The following is a 20,495-nucleotide window of genomic DNA, read 5'->3' on the forward strand; positions in this document are numbered from 1 at the left end:
CTATAAGGTTAGACGTTGCATCCTGATGCTAAGATTGAGGGCATTACCACTAAAAGATATAACAAAAAATTGGGGTAGTAATTTTGATAAAACCGCCCAATGTGATCTGTGTAGCGGAGGAATCCAAGCTTCAGTACATGTCCTATTTGTCTGTCCAAATAGCTACTTGGTTGATGCACGCTCTCGATTTTTAAAACCTATTTTCACAAAATATAATATATCTAGAACTATGGATTTGATTGAGCTAATAAGAGCCCCACGAGATGAATTTCCATTGTTTTAGAGCTGTTTAAACTAGGAGTAATAATCTCTTCTGTATTTAATGTATTTCTGTATCGTGGTAGTATGGAACTGAAAAATTTATATATATTATTTTAACATATTGTGGCTCTCTGAAGAGGTCTATATCAATAAAAAAATGCCATTACATTAGTAAACTTACACAAAAGTGTAATTTACCTTTGTGAATCAGAACCTATATGTATATGTATAGATGCATTTTTGCATCAAGGTATGTAGGGGTACTTGTATAGTACAAATCTAGTTAAAAGGCAATAGAACACTTACGGGATCACTGACACTTGAAGAGATATTTCTTCCGCTTATTTCCAATTTATAGGAGGGTCTGGGTAGTTTTTATGTCGATGTGCATATTGTCCCAAATTCTGAGGGCATAGATGGAGTAGGCATGCCTTCTGTGTTTTCCTTCCCACTCTTCTTGGTCTCCTTTCTTTCTTACTTGTTCTGTTAGCCAGCACTTTTTCCTGTATCTCTACATAACCACCTTTTACAGTATCACTCAATATATAATACAATGTTATCTTGTGTGGCAGCGGGCTGCCTTTATGTGTGGCTTAACCAGCAGGTTTTCAACCATCAATGTGTAAATTCTTTACTACACTGTTGCTGTCTTCACCTGCTTCGCAGTGCCTGTAATTGCACTTTAACTCCACATGCAATAAGCGACAATTCCGTTTTTCAACAGCGGCACATGGCATGCCCAAGCAGTTTTCTTGGACCACGGCAAACTCTCTGGGAGAGCACAGTCATTCTTCAGGTTACTTATCCCCTACCTCACCATCATTTGTGGCGTTTTCCCCAGCTTGGGTCCCTGCCAATGCCTATGCCACACACGGAGGTTAGTATTTCACATCCTTATTCTGCTGCATGAAAGTACAAACTCAACATCCCCCAAAAAATCTTTCATTTTATTACGTGCTGACTGCTACGTCATAGCTCTATGGAGACCATTAGGAGCCAAAAGGGTTCCTTCATAAAATATCGCAAGACACTACAATGACCACTGCAATATTTATTTGAAGACCAATGGTGTAACAAAACTTGAGAGGCCCCCTGCAAGGTACATGGAGGGGCCCTCACACCGGATTTAATCAGGAGCTCTATGTCCCGAGTACTGTGCTGAGGGGGCCCTGCAGCTCAGGCCCCCTCAGCACAGGGGGCTACGGGGACCTGTGTTACGCCACAGTTAAAGACATATTAAAAAAGATTATTCTCTTGTCCTTCCAAAACTCTGTTATTCTAAAAGTCCACCTTAGTGCATTTAACTCAATGCAAAGTATGCCATTACAGGGAGCGAATGCCTGGACTATGTTAGTGGCTAGCATGGGTATGCTCGATGTAACCCCTGACATGTAACTGCATATCATACTGAATGAAGTCACAACACAATCAACCAGGTGTACTTCTTCTGTTGGTCAACTAGTGCTTGCACAAGATGCTACCAAATGACATGTGGTATCCTCCACGATGTTTATTATTAGAACCACTAAGAAAATTCTCCCCCTTGTGCCCAAGGAGAGTCGGCAGACGGTGGTTACTGCACTTGTCATGTCAAGACTTGATTACTGCAACAGCCTCTATTTAAACATCCAAGACAGGCTGCTGCAGAGGCTACAGTTGCTGCAGAACACAGCTGCCAGGCTGATTTCTGGCATACCTAAATTCTCCCCCATCTCTAGTGAAATTCGTAGACTTCACTGGTTGCCGGTTAGACAACTGATACATTTTAAAGCTTTGTGCCTTGTCTTTAGATCTCTTCAGAAGCAGGGCCCACTCTATCTCCAAGATCACTTGCAATGGTACTCACCATCTAGATCTTTGCGTTCATCAGGGCAAAGATTGGTAAGACCACCACTGGTGAAGAAGGCCCGGTGGGGTGGTAAGAGATTTATGGTTGGGGCAGCAAAACTCTGGAACCAGCTCCCCGTTCATCTGAGATGCTGCCCCGAATTACTCCCGTTCAGAAAAATGCTTAAAACCTGGTTATTCTAGATCTGTGTTTATGATTGTGCACCCTACTTCTCCCTAGGGGCAGCAGATAGCGCCAGGACACCCTCGGGTAACAGATGCGCTTTACAAATTAATTAACAGAACATACATAACATAACATGTCATTTGCCTCCTCTCACACACACTGGTTGGCTCAGGTCTTGTGAAGGAATCCAAACAGAATTTGCAGACAGCAATTTAGTGTCTAATTTGCGTAGTTAAGTAAGCAAGGTATCTGTCAATGCACTGAAAGGATAGAGGGTCCTAAGAAAGAGTCCAACGTCAAGGTGCACCACTGCTGATTATGATTTAATAAGACAACTCTAGTATCCTTGATTCTATATTGATGAACTTACACTTCTTCATGTTAGAAAGATCTTTTATAAAAACCTGAGGTGTTTGACCTTGACACTTACGAAGACCATAGGGGAATCCTTCCTAAAGGCTTTAGACAATGGAACTGACAGGCCCATTGATACAATATTTTCCTACTTCCAAGACCTATCTATGTAAGACCTGCCTATCCTAAGGGTCCTGCTGAGGTGATCTGTAAATTACCTCATGGAGTGGCGGGTAAACCAATGCCTATAATGAGTCCATAGTGCACAAAAGAGCTGAGAAAATTAAAGCAAAATAATTCTTATTGGATGGGTGTGCGCAAATCTAGGTGACAGTGGTGTTTAAAAACACACACAAGTGTAGCTGAAGACCTACTTAAAAACAGTCCTTTGTTATCATCTTTAAGGCTGCAGATGGTTAAATGTAGCAACATCCTTATTTGTCATGAGTAGTCAGGGAATGATGGTATACATTACAGTTTGATATGAGCATGGAGACTGAATATTTGATCTCAAAGTGAACTGCATGAGGGATAAAATCAAAAAGGCATCGGTAGTTATTAAAGATGGTTGATGTGTCTCTTATGCAGGTAATATGTTTGATACCAGAACCTTTGCTGCTATAGCGCCTAGATGTACGTGTGGTTGACTCCCTTGAGGACTAAAATACAAATATAAATTGGTGGGTAATAAATCAAAACAAATATTTCACAATGGGGAAAAAAACCTTTCCAGTCTCCAAAACTCACAGAAGACTAATCATTTTTATGGGAAGGGAGTTTTGAAGAAAAAATGTTCTGATTAAATTGGACCTTCTTGTTCCTTATTTATTAAAAACATAGGGGCTTATTTGCAAGTGCCTTGCGCCGCTGGTAAGTCACTGTTAATAAGAGAAAAAGTGATGTACCAGTGGAGGAAGGGCTGGTAAATAAGCCACATAGTTCTGGTGGGGGAAAGTAGAAGGAAACAAGACCACTAATACATCTTCAAGTCTTCAACGACTGATTGTGAATCGTTGCTTCAAAATAAAGGGTAATGGCTTAAACAACTATGCTTGAAGGATACCTACCAAGTGATTGCTCTTTGTTTTACATGCCAAGAACAACTCCAATTGCTAACAAAGTGGGAGCAGTTAGAGGTTTACCTGCCTTGTAGACTGTACTTGGCTCAGGGCTTTAAGATCCTGAAGTTAAAGTGAATAACCCTGGTCTATCAAAATTTGTGGTAGATGCTTGAGCTGATTACTTATTTTTTCAGGGTAATTGGTTGTGCTATATAGGTAGCAGCCCATGTTAGCGGAAATTGGTAGGTGCACGAGTTGCAGCCATCTTTTGTGCAGTAATTGCTAATTGGGCCACAAATGAGCATATTGCCTAAGCCGATGATCATATTGCAGCATGCATTATCATTAATGAATAATCAGGCTGTGGCAACAGAACTGCAGCACTACCATCACAGAGGAGAGCATAAATGGAAGAAGATGAGGACCTGAGGGAGGGAGTAAAGCCGGAAATCAAAGGAAATCACTACCAATGCTCTCAATTGGAGAAAGTATCATAACACATTAGCCTGAAGCTGGGGTTTTCTTCCACACTAAAGGAGATCCAGGGACATTCCCACTTCCCTGCACAGTCAGGAGTGCTGTATTAAAAGAATGGTGTGGAGAAGCTTCAGCTTCAATAAATATGGCCACCAAGGTGGAAAGTGAAATAAAGAGATTGTTTTCAATCTTGGCTTGCTCTTTACTAACTAATTTGTATTTTGCTTTCAGCGCCTAATTACTGCTCAACCACTTTTAGCATCTTTTTTTCTCTGTTTCAGGGCAGGGATGACTAATTCGGGAGATATGGAGCAACAAGTCACATTTCTTCTCAACTTGACCTTCAAGGGACTTTGTTCTATTACAGACACATCTGGATCAGGGGTTGCTGCCTGACTATACAACTGGAACATATCATAGGAAATGGAAGCTTCTCAGAAGGGGTAATAACTGCAGAAAAAGTATTCTGTCTTCTCAAGTTAGGTAAAAGCTGCATAGAACTAGGGTACTTTGTACCCTTTCTGTCAGTTGTGTGCCAGAGGTCAAGTTCACTTGGCTAGTTTGCTTTCACACATACACCGGCCTACCTAGGCAGCCCATTTTCTTTTTCCTGAAAGTGCCTGGACCAGGATCCGATGGCTGTCTATAATGTACATGTCAACTGTAGCTCCCCTCCTCCTCCACTAGTACCGAATCTATAAATATGCACAGCTTGCCCATGAACTGCCCTTAGGGATGAGCCTTCTTTTTGCCCTTCAACCAAGATCACCTTCAATGTCTGCCCTTTGTCCTTCAGCTACTTCCATTTCTGGGGAGTGGTCTCAAGCTGACCAACAAGTACTACTGCTTAGACTTATGTGCTATAACTCAAAGGGATTCCTTTATCTAGACTCCCTTTCTAAGATGCCAGATCAAGAGGAATCTCCTTTCATAGGATGTCTATATATCCATACTGGAGATGACAATAGCAGTTGCTCCCCTTAAGGATCATGATTTGGGGATGTTTTCATATCTGCCCCTTGTGCAAAAGTTAATAGGTGGGGTGTCATGCAGTGGCAGTCATGAAATAAGAAAATTAATATATTCTTCCTGGCCATTAAAGATGCTGACTCTACCTATATGCCATCTTCACCTGCATCCAGGTGGAACTTTTGGCGTCATTTGCTCTAAAGAATGCATATGTTCATAAACCTATCTTTGAGATAAATTACTGGTTCCTCTCAATTGCCGTGGTCCCGGTGTACTACCAGCTCACTGATTATCCTTGCAGTCTATCTTCTGCTCTAAAAAAAGTTTTTAAGGAGACATGTGATCCTTCGTGAGTTATCTCCAAATTCAGAGATGGAGATGGTTGATGCTCCTTTCCTCAAGGTATAGTCAAATGCCTGGTGCTTTGAGCCGTCATGTGAAAGCGCTTATTTCTGATCAGTGAAGCAAAGTTACACTTGGTGCCAGCTCTGAGCCTGTTCTTCAGAAGGGCAACCTATGCATGCACTTCCGATTGGTAGCCTGGCTGTGGCAGGCAGCTTCTGTGCTACAGAAGCTTATACTGCACTTTTTGAGCAGCAGCAAACAATAGTCAGGGATCAGCATGTGCTGAGTCTATTAGTCCATCGTAAATGGCCAATTGGACTCTGAAAGTGGAGCATTCCTTTATTTCTACCAGAACCACTCACCAATTGACCAGGCATCTGGGCAACCGACCCTTCAAAATTACAATTACCCATGTCTCAAACATTGTTAGTGACATTCCACAATCCAAACCCTACACAATGATTTAACAACACACTGCAGTCTGGATTTTATTGCAGTCTTAACCTGCTTCGTCCCATTAGTGTGATTTTAAATGAAGCCCCTGTATGTCTCGCACTTGCTCATAGTCTCCCACTTTAAAAATAAATGTGATAATGATGCTTGTCTCACCGGTGGTCTGGAGAGAGGTAGCAGGTAGCTGAGCCTGCCTAACTCACTAGATTAGAGGTTCTGCTATCCTGTTCAGCTCCTCTGTTATTCAGGACTGATGCCCGCCTCAGGGCTTGGAAAGCATGTTTGAAGATCAGGTGACACAGGATTGTGGAATAATCCACTTGCTTAGTTAGAGGGAGCTAATAGTCAACTTTTAGGGTATTCAGATTTTTGATCCTCTTTTTCACATATGTGCAATATTGGTACAGACAAAAGGTGAGGTTTCCAAGAGTCATGTTAACTATCGGAGGTTATTACACATCATCTAACAATAGCCAAGCCTGATAACCCATTTCTGAGGACACACAGGGGTGTTACACAGGCCCCAGCAGTCACTGTGGCACATGGGGGCCCCCAACTCTTCAGGGGTCCCCATTCCGCCCAAGGGTAATGAAAATGTGGGAAACATGCAAGGATCAGGGTTCCCTCATGTCCTTCTTCAGGATGACCCTATCATTGTATGCAGTATCACTGTAGGAAAGCGACCCTTTTTGTATGGCCACCCCCCACGTTGTGCTCCAAATGCTGACGGTTATGGCTCTGATGGTGCACTTTAGTCTGGTGCGCAGACCCTGGTGCCTGTGCTCTATCCTAAAACTGTTATGTTTTACTTGGCAATCCCAAATTGGCAAAGCTTTACTTCCTTATAAGTCCCTAGTATATGGTACCAGGGGTACCCAGGGCATTAGTGGTAAAGGGGTCCTCAGGGCAGCAGCATGAGTTTGTGCCACCCTGGGTGACTCATGCAACCGACTGACATCAGGCCTGACATAGCAGACTGCAGGAGCAGTGCAAACTGCTCAAACTCGACTTTGCCCTTACCATGTGTGGCACAGTCACATGCACTGCCTATAATGTATTTAAGACACCCCCAAGGAAGGCCTCCTTAGCCCAGGAGGCAGGATGTCTTATATTTAAAGTATATAAATGTAAGTGCAAGCCTATATGTCCCTATAGTGGTGTTCCCCATTAGAAACCACTGTATGAGTTAGAGATCCATAGGATACCATGGGCTGCCACCCGGGCACCCTCGAGATTGCTAGCTCCATTATGGTAGCACTAAAATAAGTCATGGTATCAAACAACATACCTTCTCACCCCTGACATGATTCTCATGCCCTGGGTAACATGGCATGCACCCAGAGGGCCCCTAAGAGGTTACCCCTGGTTGCCCCTGGCTTTACTGTGTTCTGACTGACCAGCCCACACTTTCCTGCACCTGCTGCAGCCAAGACAGGATTCTCGTCACCTGCCAGGCAGTGTGATCACTCCCAGGAGTCAGAGACAAAGGCTAGGCAGGAAGGAGGTCACACTTCCCTCCTCCCCAGATGGCTAGTGAATTGGGTCAGTAAGGAGGTAAGCTTCAAAGACCAAACTGCCTCTGATATGCATCTGGGCTGTCCCCCTGAGGAGGAAACAGCCTTCTCCTTGCCCTAGGTGTGTTTGCACCTGGGCAAGGCAGAAAATTAGCTATGCAGGCTGTGTACACCACTAGGATGACTGACCACCCCTCTAGGGTGAGCAGCTTGGCCTGTACACCTAACATTGAATTCTGCCATCTTTAAGAGGGCAGAAATAGCGGGTTATGGGTAGAAAAGTTGACCTACACCACTGGGTGGGGTCACCACAGGGGTGAACTAACTGTCCATTTGCTACTAGCTCCCACACCCTGAACTCTCGGATTTAAGGAACCCCCTGACACCAGAACCTCAGTTCTGAACATCTTATTTCAAGGAAGGACCAAGAGGAGACCCGTGTCAATGACTACTGGACTTTGCCCACCGCCACAAAGCAAAAGAGGGATTCTTTTTCCCTGAGGCAACAGACTTGGATCTGAGTGAACGACCCTCGACCTTGGGTAAAACTCAACACCCCTGAAGGGAGGGACCCTTGTGGAAGCCAGAAACACCCTCAGTCTCCCCTGGGCTAGTGCATTAGTCCCCTGCATACTGCGGGTAAAAACGCTCATTGGATCTAAAGAATCAGATCGCCCAAATCCAGATGGTCCAGTGCGCCACCTGCTGCTCTCATTCAGCACCAAGGACAGGCACAACAACTCTGCACCAGGACTCCACGGGCTAGGTAAAATTGATCTAACTGTTGTGTCTGGTCCTGGGGCCCGCATGACCTTGCCCTGATAAGGGTTCTAAATAACTCGGCCTGCAAGTTTCCAATTGTCACTAGTGGATGTTACTGTTGACTGCAGAGTTAATTTGTCTATGTATTTTACTGCACTGATTTAATATTGTTTCAAAAATACGTAACTCTGGTTATATGTATGATATCCCAATCCTTTTGGTGTCTAAATTAAGATAAAATACACTCTATTTTGATAAATTGGTGTTGGATATCTCTCAAGTCATGTCAATTACTTATTGTCCGAATTGGTACTCTGAAAGGCTTAACAAATGTTTCTCTAGTAAAGCCTGGATGCTCTTTTCAGACTTGCCAATTCACACGGTGGGACTGTGCCACACAATGTAGACTCTTTTCACACAATCACCTGTTGAGGAGTCAAAATCACTTGGTGGCAAGCAAGAGGAGCTGTGAAGACTGAAGAGTGCAGATTTTGAGCTCCTCTTTGGAGGCAGTAGACAGCCAATGTCCATTAGGAGATGTGAAAAACACCCCAGGACATCACCTGCCGCCCCCAGCAACCTTTGTGTATTTTTGAAAGGGGGGAAGGAGGTCTATGGGGGCAACGCATGGGGGCAGACTGGCCTTAAAGGTAGTTAAGCATAAAGCCATGGCCCCTCCAAGGCCACATCCCCTTCTAAAACTGCCAATTTTATTTTCTAGTTGGCAGGTCTGTCTTTACCACTCTACCAGGACTGAGCTAAGGTTTTATGAGTGTGATTCCAAGGACCATCTTTGGGGTATTGCAATAATATTACATAGTAAGAACACCCAGCCATACCACATAATATTTCACTTTCCTACAGCCACTGACAACCCAGCATATATTTCACTAAGAAAGAATGCTTGAAAACTCTCTCGTTTTGCCTTAGTCCACTCATGCCTCTATGGCCAGATTTCTCAGCTGTTGATTGACAGGACTGCCTGACTTCAGATCTAGTTTGGAGGCATGAATGCTCTCTTTTTTGGCCTAAGTAGGGGGCTCATTTATGCCTTCCCTCCCATTCCTGTACTCTGAGGGGGGCCTGCAGCAAGTAGGAACAAGACAATGAAAGTGATCTGATTAGCTCCATTTTAGGTCATGGTTTTCTCTTATGAAACTATCATTAAGTCCTTTCTCACTTCTCCCAGTGTGCAGTTCCCAGCTTAGCTTGCTGACCATATCAATACTGGGTTTGATAAATCTTCACCTCATGACCTGGAGGTTGAGAGGTTAGATTTCCTAGGAAAAGGTTGTTCCTTCAAGAAAGCAATCAAGATACAGCAATCATTTTGTCCTATTCCAATCATGGTGTGTGTTCAACAGCTGATCCATTTTTCTCCATCATGCACTCCCCAGTGTCTCCATCAAACTTCATGTAACATGCTGTGAATTTATTAAAATAGGTTGCTTACTTGAAAAATGAGATTCCAGGCAGTCAGTTTCCAGGCAGGATTCATGCTGTTTAATACCCTGTGGCAAACAACAAGGGGATCAGAGGATTTAGGACAATGCTAAGATGTATCATTTGCATGTGAAGGAGAGCCACAATATGTTAATGGCTTTCAAAGCAAAATATCATACGTTAACATTCATTTATTTTCATTGAATTCATTTTTGTAGCACATCTATGAACAATATTTGATACACACAGTACATATATTTTAAATACTTTCCTCGTAATCACTACTCCTAACTTTGTGACTGATCTCTGGGGTATGATTTTCCTGCTGTTGTACTTGATTCAAATCTCATGTTAGCCACTTTGCTCTTATTGATTGGCTGATGAGGGTGACTGGTAGCTCCCCTCGCCCAACCTGTGGAAAGTTTAATACACACACTCTTTGAGTAAAACTGCGAGAACTGTATACCTCTGCTTCTTGGGAGAACTAGGAGAGTGGAGATGTGGACACAGTCTCCACTGACTCACCCAAAGGATTACTGTTGCAGGCGGTGTGGTCCCTACCAAGCATGGATGTTTGCCGGCCACTGATTAGTAGAGTCTGAGTTTGTTATGTGTGGAGGGAGGGGTGAGCAAACTCAGAGAGTGACTCATTGCTCCAGCTCTTCATTGCAAGTGTGTGCTTTTGTGAACCATTCGCTTAATGGAACTTGCTTTATTAGTGATGCAGGTTCTTAGAACAGTGTGGCATTGTCACAAAAAATGTTGGAGGTCAGAGCGGTGAACAAATTCACAGGAATGTTGCGAGGGTGCCTGTGCTTGTGGGCGATTGTTTATGTGCAGGATGGGACACCTTCCTGCTCTTAAACAATCATTCATGATGATTTGCTCTTTCTATGTGTGTTGCAGAATGGAAGGCGCAACAAAATGAGGAGAAATTAATAATTTCTCCTCAGATTGCCATTCTAAACACCTGGTAATCCATGGTGTTAGAATGGCGCTGTTTTTGGCACTGCCACAGCCTTGTAAATCTGGGGCAGCGTTAAAAAGCAATGGGTGCTGCGGTGGAACAGTCACAGCAACACCCATTGCCCGACCCTTTGCTGCAGAGGACAGCGGCAGAAAGGGGCATATTTACAAGGTGACCTTAAGCCACGTTAGTGCCACACCTTGTAAATATGGGAAATGGTGTTAGACCTCTTGCGTCAAAAAAGTGATGCTCCGGTGGCGACAGGAGCTTGTAAATATGCCCCAGGGTTTTATATGAACCAGTCAACTGCCAGCCCTTTAGTGACTAAGAAAGTGGGTAATGGCACCCTCAGGTGAAAAGGGCAGTGGTGCCTCATCAACAGGAAGGTTAGGCTGGTACCCAGCTACCTGTGAGTCACCACCGAATAGCCCAGATAACTGATCAGAGTGAAATGTATTTCATTTATGTTTTCATGTACACTGTCTGTGTGAAGGTCAGATCTCAAGTCCTCTCCTGGCTTCTGATGAGAGGAGTAGGGCTGATGGTGCTACATCATGAATCACCTGCAAAGTGCTAATTAAGAACACAGCACTCTGTGAATGAATACTGGAATTATGCATGTGTGAGGGACTACTTCAGCCATGTCCCCTCACATGGACACCAACCATATTAATCACCTGACATACTGCACATGCCTCAGGCAGCACTGTATATTTGCTAAAACTGTTCTGCCGAGGCACTAATCAGTGCATCCCCATGCCCAATGAGAATCCAGGCAGAGTGGTAGTGGTGGAATTTCAAACCCTGTCCCAGCATCTAACAGGGCTGTGCTTCCAGCCCCATCATTAGCTGAGAGAGTGCTTGTCACCAGATTAAAGCTAGCCTGGCTGATAAGTTGTGATACCCCAAAACCTGTCCCAGGGTGCTTGTTTTTGGACCAGGGAGGGCCTGGCCTGGCAGTTTCGGCCAGACTGTTCCCATGGGAAGCAGGTTCAGGACTGATTAGCATATGGTTGGGTCTAAACTGGAACGGTGTGGTGAGCAAAAAATCTATGGATTTAACCCAGATCTGTGACTGAGGGTGAATGTTTGATTAATTAAGCATTCAGTCCATCATCTGTTCTTTTTGCATTTGGGAGAGGGCTTGAGCAAGGTCTTCCTGTCATAATCCTGTCCCCGCTCTGCAGTCCGGCTACGCCCTTGAAGTTATGAAATCACATATTGTGATATTTAATAGTCTTCAGGATACGCCATAACAATTAAAATAAGAAATGTAGTTAAAAGTTACAATCATTCATAGAATACTCATAGTCATAACACTCCAACAATGATAACTCTAAAACACGTTGATGATAAAATGAGGCATTAGTAGTGCACTAAGCACCATTAATCGTCAGGACACGTCGATGATCCAAGCTTCAATCACATTACTGTTTTTTCAAGGTGACCCATGCTGTCCAAGTGTAACTTGCTACAGACAAGAACATTGTAGGATGTCTGCTCTGTAGTAAAGTGCCAGGGTATTAGTACATGAAGTTATACAGAATCACTTAAATAAAGAAACTAACCAGTTGTGATGCAAAACCCTAAACTCTGTAAAGAAAAGAAAAACATAAATTGCATTATCGTGCACTTGCACTATGTCGGCCACTGTAGTACTCATTGCTTGCTGGGGCTCTTTTAAACTTTGACAAATAAACTGCATTAGAGAGTGTATCCAATCTAAATTGAATACAAGTTTGAGGTGCCTCCGGTTGTATACAAGGAAGATAACACTCCATTTCAAATGATTGTTTTAGTAAAAAGTAACTGGCGGTCAATGACGATATCTCTGAAAAATCAAACATTCTCCCATACTTAAGCAACCAATATGTCTCTTTAGCTTGTTTGCTAGCACCTAGACAAACAAATACAGGATTGGTCCACAAATGATCAAACTCTAACTTTAAGAAACTTTTTTAAACATGGCTGCCCACAAATTTGTGCAGACTTTGCCCTGGGGAGATACTTCTGTTATGGCTTTAAGTCTATTTCCCCATGGTGGATCCTGGTAAGGCTTAGCCAATACAACCAGCTGCGGCTGTCACAGGTAAGCACGATGGGGCATGGCAGGGTGTGGCAGGGGGAGTCGACAAACAACGGATTAGATATTATTTATTTATTTCATTATACCTATTCCGTCGTTTCTGGACTTCGTCCCCTCCCACCATGCCCTCGCCCCGCCTCACTGCGTTTACCTGTGCCGGCCGCCACTGAATACAACACAAGCCTTAGTGCCATAATGTCTGAAATCTCAATTTCCATATACAATGCTACCAGCGGTGTACGGGTGTTGGACTCGGCCCTTTTTTTCCCGAAATTTTTCGCTTTTCACCCATCTGTTTTAGGTTATCTCCCCCATGGTAGAGAAATGTATAGGCCATGTGTGGTGTGAGATGACATGTTAAATGTGATGCAATGGTCTACGCACCTATAATTCCCCCATCATAAGAATGCACCCTGGTGAAATGTTGTTTTTAAAATGGATGCCATGGCTGTGTGTGGTGCCACCTGACTGTGGTGGGTTAGCAGTCTAGTTGTTCAGTTCCCAGCCAACCCAGCTTTTGGAGGGAAGCCTGGCACCCAGGGTGCTCTACTCCTCTCCCTAGACTAGTTAGAACCAGTTTCCCCAGATGCTTCTAGAAGCTTCTGGCACTGTCTGGTAGGAGGGGGTGAGGGGTGTATAAGTAGGAGGTCTCTGGCACCATGTGCTCAGTCAGAGCGTGGACTTGAGAGAGAGGGGACCTGCTGCCAGGGGGTGCCGCCACATGGGCATGTTTCCTGGCCCCTAAGGCCATCTGCACCCCTCCACTGTCCACAGGGCCAGTGAGAGCCCGCTGCTGGAGTTCAGGCTGCTGCACCAGGAGGAGTGCCGCGTTACATGGGATGATGGTTCCTAGGAGCTGCTGTCCTGTACTGATGAGTACCCACTGACCACTAACCTGGCCCAGTAGTGCCTGCTGCAATCCTGCCTAGCGCCTCGTGAGCACTACAACTGTGCCTGCTGCTCTGCTGACTAGCGCCTGAGGAAGAAGAGCGCTTTGTCTGACTGCCAAGGAGCACCATGGACTGCGCCCAGAAGGAGGTGAGGAACGCGACCTGCTGTCCCTGAGTCTGCTGGTGGGACCTAGCGCCTAGTGAGCGCTATATTTAGTGGGCGCTATACTTCTGTTGACTGTCTCCTGCCCTAGCGCCTTGGGAGCGCCATCCTCAAAGTGCCAGTGAAGAGGAGCTGAGGCCTACAGCGCTCTATTAAGAGAAGTGTGCCCCCCGGCACTGTGCTACTAAAAACACTGTAATCGCCTAAGCGCTATTTTGCCCAGGACTTTTATAGATTGCTGTTGCCCGACTTGTGGCCCCTCCACTGGGCTCCTGCAGCGCAGTCCCCTAAGCTCTGCGTGGCCACATTTGTGCTTACTAAGCCCGTAATGGCGGCTCGACGTATTCTGAAATTACACTGGAGCCTTCCCCTCGTTGGTGCGCTTAATTAACCCAGCGGGTGCCCACCCCGCATAATTGCCACTATGAGGTAACTCACCACCGCAGCCTGGGCGAACTGTCTGGCTTTGAACTACGATGAGTGCCCACCCCGCTGTCCACTTCAGAGTAAGAGGGAGCCTACCCCTCGTTGCCGCCTGGAATCACCGCTGCGGCCTGGGAGGAGTCCACGCCGCAGATGCGACGCGGAAGTCAGGCAGCCCGGCCGGGACAGGGGCGGAGCTTCTCCGATGTCCGGCTGGATGAGGGGACCCGCGCCGCGATTGGTGCTGGCTGAAGTTTGTCTGGAAGACCCGCCTGCCCAGAGGGACCCGGGTGAAGCCGTGTGAGGTGAGGAGAGTACAGAGGGCGGGAACCAACCCTGCCTCCGCCGGTGAAGAGGGCTGCCTGGAGAGTACGGAGGGGGGCCTCGAGGCACATTGTCGGTGCCTGCCCCCTCCCGTTGAAGTGTGTGAGACCCCTTAGGAGAAGGCCACAAGAGAGGGGCAGCGTCCAGGAGCCGCCGGTGAGTGGGGCTGCGTGTGGGGTACTGTCGGGGGGGGCGGCCGAGGCACACTGTCGGTGCTTGAGGCCCCCCGACGTACCGAGAGGACTGGCACTCATCCCCGGGCACAGCGGCGCTGCAGTGCGGGCCGCTGCAACAGTTTTTGCAACATCTGGGGGCATTGTTATAATTAGAGACCTGTGAGGGACTCCAACGGACTGGGGTGAATTTTGCTGGACACCACTGCCCCGCTGGACAGTGGGCAGTGGCAACGATTGGGGCACACAGTGTCTGGGGAGGTCTCAGATGACGGACAGCACAAGGTGGTTGACTGCTAAGGTGATGTCAGGTACAGCTCCCCGGCTGGTTGTAAGCGTAATGGGATTCCCTGCCTCATGATTTCTACCTAATACATGGCTTTGTTTGACCTAATGTTGTGTATGCTCAGGTTGCTGTCTCCACCTTTATGCCTAAGGTGGCCCATGCGAATGCTAGGTGTGACGCCCCGCTGCTAACATACTTCCAGCCTATTTGAATGCACCCTGGGCCTGCAGACACTGCTTTTGGGTTGGTGGAATAGTTGCCAATGTTAACCTGTTCAGATCTAATGTTTTCCTACTTATGGAGATGCTCATATCTTTATGCATGCCTCATGTTTCATGTATGCTGATAAACTCCATAATGTGCTTTTACGCCTTAGGAAATGCCCCATGCTAAATGTGTTTCCATGCCCGGCCTATTGCATTTATGCCAATATGGGTTATGTCTCCAGGCTCATATAGGATATGTCCGTTGCCTAATGAGATTTCATGCCTGCTGTCGTATGTCCACTGCTGTGGTATGCCCCATCTGATCCTGCCTGACGCCATGCTAGGATGCCTGCATGCTCCGGATTCATGCTAAAGGGAGGCCTATTAGAATGTTTTAGGTTAGGCCCAGGGATGATTTATGAAATGATGCACCTGTGTTAAGGAGGAGGCCCCGATGTTCCTCTGTTTATGCCTATTTGAATTTATGCGTAATGGACATGTGCCGGATCTAAGGTGACCTAAGCCTACTCTTATGCATTTGATGCCAATGCCCACCTGATTAAGCATTTTGTATTTCTATGCCCAATGTGCATGCCTAAGATCCTGTTATACGTTTTGCAGATGTTCATACCTAATGTGTTATGTCACTGTGATTGATACCACAGGTTCCTAGGCCGAATATTACTGTCATGCAAAGAAGTTTCCGTTGCAGGTGTTCCGGCCTGAAGCCCTATGTTACTGATAAGGTGTTTTTTTCCCCTAGGACTAAAGCTGATGGACTTACCTTTATCTTCCTGCGATGGTTCTGGCAGTGGCCCGATTGGCCCTGCCATGTAAATAATCCCCCCTTGTACATATTGCCCTGGCGCCAGTTGGCGCAGTATAGGGATTTTTGTGATTACTATCATATGGTTGACACAATACAAAAGTTATTCTTTTCACCTAATCTGTTGTGGTCTATTTTTGTGGTGTGCCTTGTGTGTCGGATGTGTATACTGTGTGGATGCTTTGCACATGTCCTCTGGAGTTTGGCCCGCCCGCTCTGCACCACGCTACCCCATTTCTAACATTGGTTCCAACTTTAACAGAGACTTTAAGAAATTACTTTCAATTATCTGCAAATTCCTTGCCTTGGTAGAGTCCTATTGGTTTGCTCCACACACTGCTGGGCTTGCTGCTTTTTGTTCATACACTTTTAATATTAAACTCAAGGATTGACTTCCAAAATCATGTTTAAGGTGTAATAAAGCGTTAGATGTCCTCCTTCAAATGAGTGCAGCATTTTCTATTTTACCATGCTAATCTATTTCAGAATTTAAGCGTATGCGTAAATAGATGAATGTTAATATGCCCTCACGATCTTGGCCATTACCCGGTTTCTAATTCCTATGTCCAGAACTAGAACCTTTCCCTGCTGCTAACTTGGAAGAGTCACCTGCAGGAAATCCAAGGTACGTTTTATAAATGTGTTTATGAGTGAATGAAATTGAATGAGAACAGTGAGGATGTGAGTGAATGAGAGTGTAGGAAAGTGCCCTTTTTGGGAGGTCACCCCCCTTCTTGCTCCAAATGCTGATGGTTCTCACTCTGAGAGTTCACTGAAGTTTTCTGCCCAGACCCCAGTGCATGTGCTCTCTCCCAAAACTGTTATGTTTGACTTGGTAATCCCAAACTGGCAAAAACATTACCCCCTCAAGTCCATTGTATATGGTACCAGGGGTACCCAGGGCATAGGTGGTAAAGGGGTCCCCAGGGCTGCAGCATGGTTTTGTGGCACCATGGGTGACCCAAGCAAATTACTGATAGTGGGCCTGCCATTGAAGACTGCAGGAGCAATGCCAACTCATCAAACTCGAATGATGGCCTCACCAAGTGTAGCATAGTCAATACATTATCTGTAATATATAATCAGGCACCCATAGCAAAGGCATCATCATCCAAGTGCAGACCTATATGTCCCTATAGTTGCCTTCCCCCTCTAAAACTACTATAAGTGTTAGCAGTCCATAGGATAACATGGGTTGCCATCCGGGCATTCTCGAGGTTGGCAGCTCCTCTAAAGTAATGCCAAAATATGTCATCTTTGGTATCAAACAACATGCCTTCTCACACTTGACATGAATCTCGTGCCCTGGGGGATGTGGCATGTAACCGGGTGGCTATCTTAGAGGCTATATTCTCTGTGCTCTGGCTGGCAAGCCTGCCTTTCCTGCACCTGCTGCCACCAAGACAGGATTTTGACCTCCTGCCAACCAATGTGACCACTCCGAGGAGCCGGAACAAAGACTTGGGAAGGAAGGAGGTCACACCTCCCTCTTCCCAAGCAGGCTAGTAAAGTGGCACATAAAGGTAGTGAGCTTCAAAGGTTACATTGCTTCTGATATGCATCAGGGCTGACTCCCAGTGAAGGAAATAGGGCTACCCCTGCCCCAGGCACATTTGCACCCAGGCAGGAGGGAAATTAGTTATGCAAGGAGGTGTACACCCCCTGAAGGCTAGCCACACCTTCAGGGATAGCAGCATGGTCTGTACACTAACATTTTATTTCTAACAGCTTTAGGAGTGTCAGAATAGAGGTTTCTGGGTAGAAAAAGGTGATTTACATCCCCAGATGTGGTCACCTCAGGGGTGGACTAGCTGCAGGGACTAGCTGCCCATTGGCCACTAGCTCCCAAACCCCTAACTCCCCTAAATCTAGGATTTAAAGGACCCCCTTACACAAGAGCCTCAACTCTGAACGGGGTGCATCAAAGAGGACAGAAGAAGAGCCCCACACCTGTGAACAAGACTTGCCCAGAGTAAAAGAAGGAAACCCTACACCAGTGGCAACACTCGCAGAACTGCCTGATTGTGACTCATCCTAGGTTATGTCCCGGTTCCCCCAGCTAGAGGGACCCCTGTGGAAGCCTCAAGCACCCTCAGACTCCACAGGGCTAGTGGCACTAGTCCCCTGCAAACAGTAGGTCAAACAACACTCCGGATCCAAAGAATCGATGACCATCGGGTCCTCCCTGGGTTCACCCAAATCCAGATGCTCTAGTGCATTGTGGGAACTGAAGTCCTGCCTTCCATGAACTTACATATATATAAAGATGAAGGGGCAACCCAGTAACCCTGGAAGAAGTGTGATCCTCTACTTCCTTGGAAAAAAGGGTTTAACCATCAACAGATTGGTTCCATTTATAAACAAGATAGTTATATTTAATTTGTTCAACAATAGAAAAAAATCATTGCAATTTCATGATCAAGCCAATTTGTAAGCAAAAAGGTGATCCCAAATGGCAAAACTGCGCATTGCAAGTGGAATAAATGAGTGTTAAATGCACTGGTGCTCTACAGTCTATGTACATAAATAGTGACTCTGGCACAGAGTGAAATGCTCCAGAATCAAAGTAACACAGTACGCTATTATAGACCATGGATTTAGATTAATTCCCTGCCACATCTGATCCAGCCGATGCCACAGTACCCCCCAAAAAATATATCTCACTTTCTCCATGTCCTTCTCACAAATTGGGTGCTTCCCAGCCTGTGTAATGATGGTGACCCTGTCTATATTGTATTCATAGGGTCGAAACATAGCCCTAATAATAGTGCACTGTTTTGATTTGATTCTGATACATTTCACTCTGTGTCAGAGTGTCTGCCACCCACATTTACATCTTGAATCAGTCACTATTTGTGAATATGTACTGTATAGCACCAGTGTTTTTACACTCACTTATTCCACTTGCACTGTGCCATTGCACCTTTTTACCTACAAATTGGCTTCAACCTGTAATTGCAAAGATTTATTCTATTTTTAAACAAATTGAACTGAAAACTCTCTTGTTTATAAATGGAACCAATTGATTGATGGTTAAACCATTTTTTTCCAAGGAAGTAGAGGTTCACACATCCCCATTGAGGGATCACTGTTTTTCTTTATTCCATGAAGTTACAGGCAGCTACCGCCTTCCCTTTCCCTCCAGACGTCAAAGTTACTATCGGCACAGCTTACCGCTGCCAACGCTTGTTGGTTGCCAGTACGGCAACTGACCCTTTTACTTGATGCTGCCTTAAGAGGGAATTCCATCCGACCTTCGACCGATGTCAGCAACCACATTATTGTTGTCTTTTTGCATCTTTTTCCTCCACAGCACCATTTCAGTGTAAAAGCAGCTCCCCTGCAGCTCCCATTCAGCACCAAGGATAGCCAGGACAACTCTGCACCCAAGCTCCTTGGGCCAGGTAAATGTGAACTGACTGTTGTGAATTGGTCCTGGGACCTGCATCACCTTAACCCTGCAAGAGTTCAATGCAATTCGACCTGCAAGTGACTGATTATCACTAGTGGTTTTGCTCATTGACCTCAATGTTATATTTTAACTGTATTATTTTGCACTCATTTTCCATTGCTCCACAAATCTGTCCCTCCGGGTAAATGTATACTATTCCGTTTATTTTGGTGTCCAAATTAAGATAAAAAAATATATTTTTTTTATAAATTGGTATAAGATTTCTCTCTAGTTGTGTCAATTACTTATCGTCCATGTGGGTACTCAGGAGGCTTAACAAATTTTCCTCTAGTAAAGCCTGAATGCTCTTTGCCACAATACCAGGACTGAGCTAAGAATTTATTAGCGTGAATCCAAACACCATCTTTGGGAATTGTGATAGTATTACTCTGTGAGACTACCCAGCCATACCAGTGTGTGTGTGGGTGTGTGTGTGTTTGCATACCAGTGTGTGTGTGTGTGTGATTGAACAACTAGAAGAGGGTATAAATATGAGTTAGAAGTAGTGAGAGTGAGTGATGGAGTGTGTGTGAGAGGGAAAATGCTATGGAGTACGAATTCGCTACACATAAAATGGAGACTGCACGCGCCCATTTAAAATTGGTAGGGGGGTGCGGCAGGAATGCGTGTTGGCTCCGTTTCTCTTCTCTTTGTACACTAAATGGGTAGAGCAAGCATTTTTAGCAGTTACTGATGATGTCCCAGATTTGGAAATTGTAGAACTCTTATACTGGCGTATGCAGATAATGCTGTATTGATCGCTAGGACGGGGCTGGGGCTACAGAGATTGATTACGGGATATGTCTCTTTCATGGGTGCCCTCCAGATGAGAGTAAATCACACAAACTCATTTGTAATTGTGGCAGGGGTGGGAAAAGAGATAAAACCCCAAGTTTTCGTGCGGAGGGGAATAAAATCTAAGTGGTAGAATCCTTCCCGTACCTGGGTATCCTCTTTGATAAAGACAGTTTGGAAAAAACTAGTGGAAGGCAGAAAGCAGGTCGTGGAGAGGGGCATCACGGCACTGAAATCCTTTGCTAAAAAACT

General features: G+C 45.3%; 1 protein-coding gene across 1 annotated transcript in view; it reads right to left on the reverse strand.

Annotated features, from left to right (window-relative positions):
- Nucleotides 1-20,495, reverse strand: part of CDH16 (cadherin 16) — a 755,818-nt gene that overhangs the window by 637,583 nt on the left and 97,740 nt on the right. The window contains exon 2 of the mRNA XM_078671187.1: nt 9,664-9,721. Coding sequence (XP_078527313.1) covers nt 9,664-9,708 — 45 coding nt within the window. The 5' untranslated portion in view covers nt 9,709-9,721. The remainder of the gene's footprint in view (nt 1-9,663; nt 9,722-20,495) is intronic.

This window comes from Lissotriton helveticus, chromosome 12 (genome assembly GCF_964261635.1).
Source record: "Lissotriton helveticus chromosome 12, aLisHel1.1, whole genome shotgun sequence".
Taxonomy (NCBI): Eukaryota; Metazoa; Chordata; class Amphibia; order Caudata; family Salamandridae; genus Lissotriton; species Lissotriton helveticus.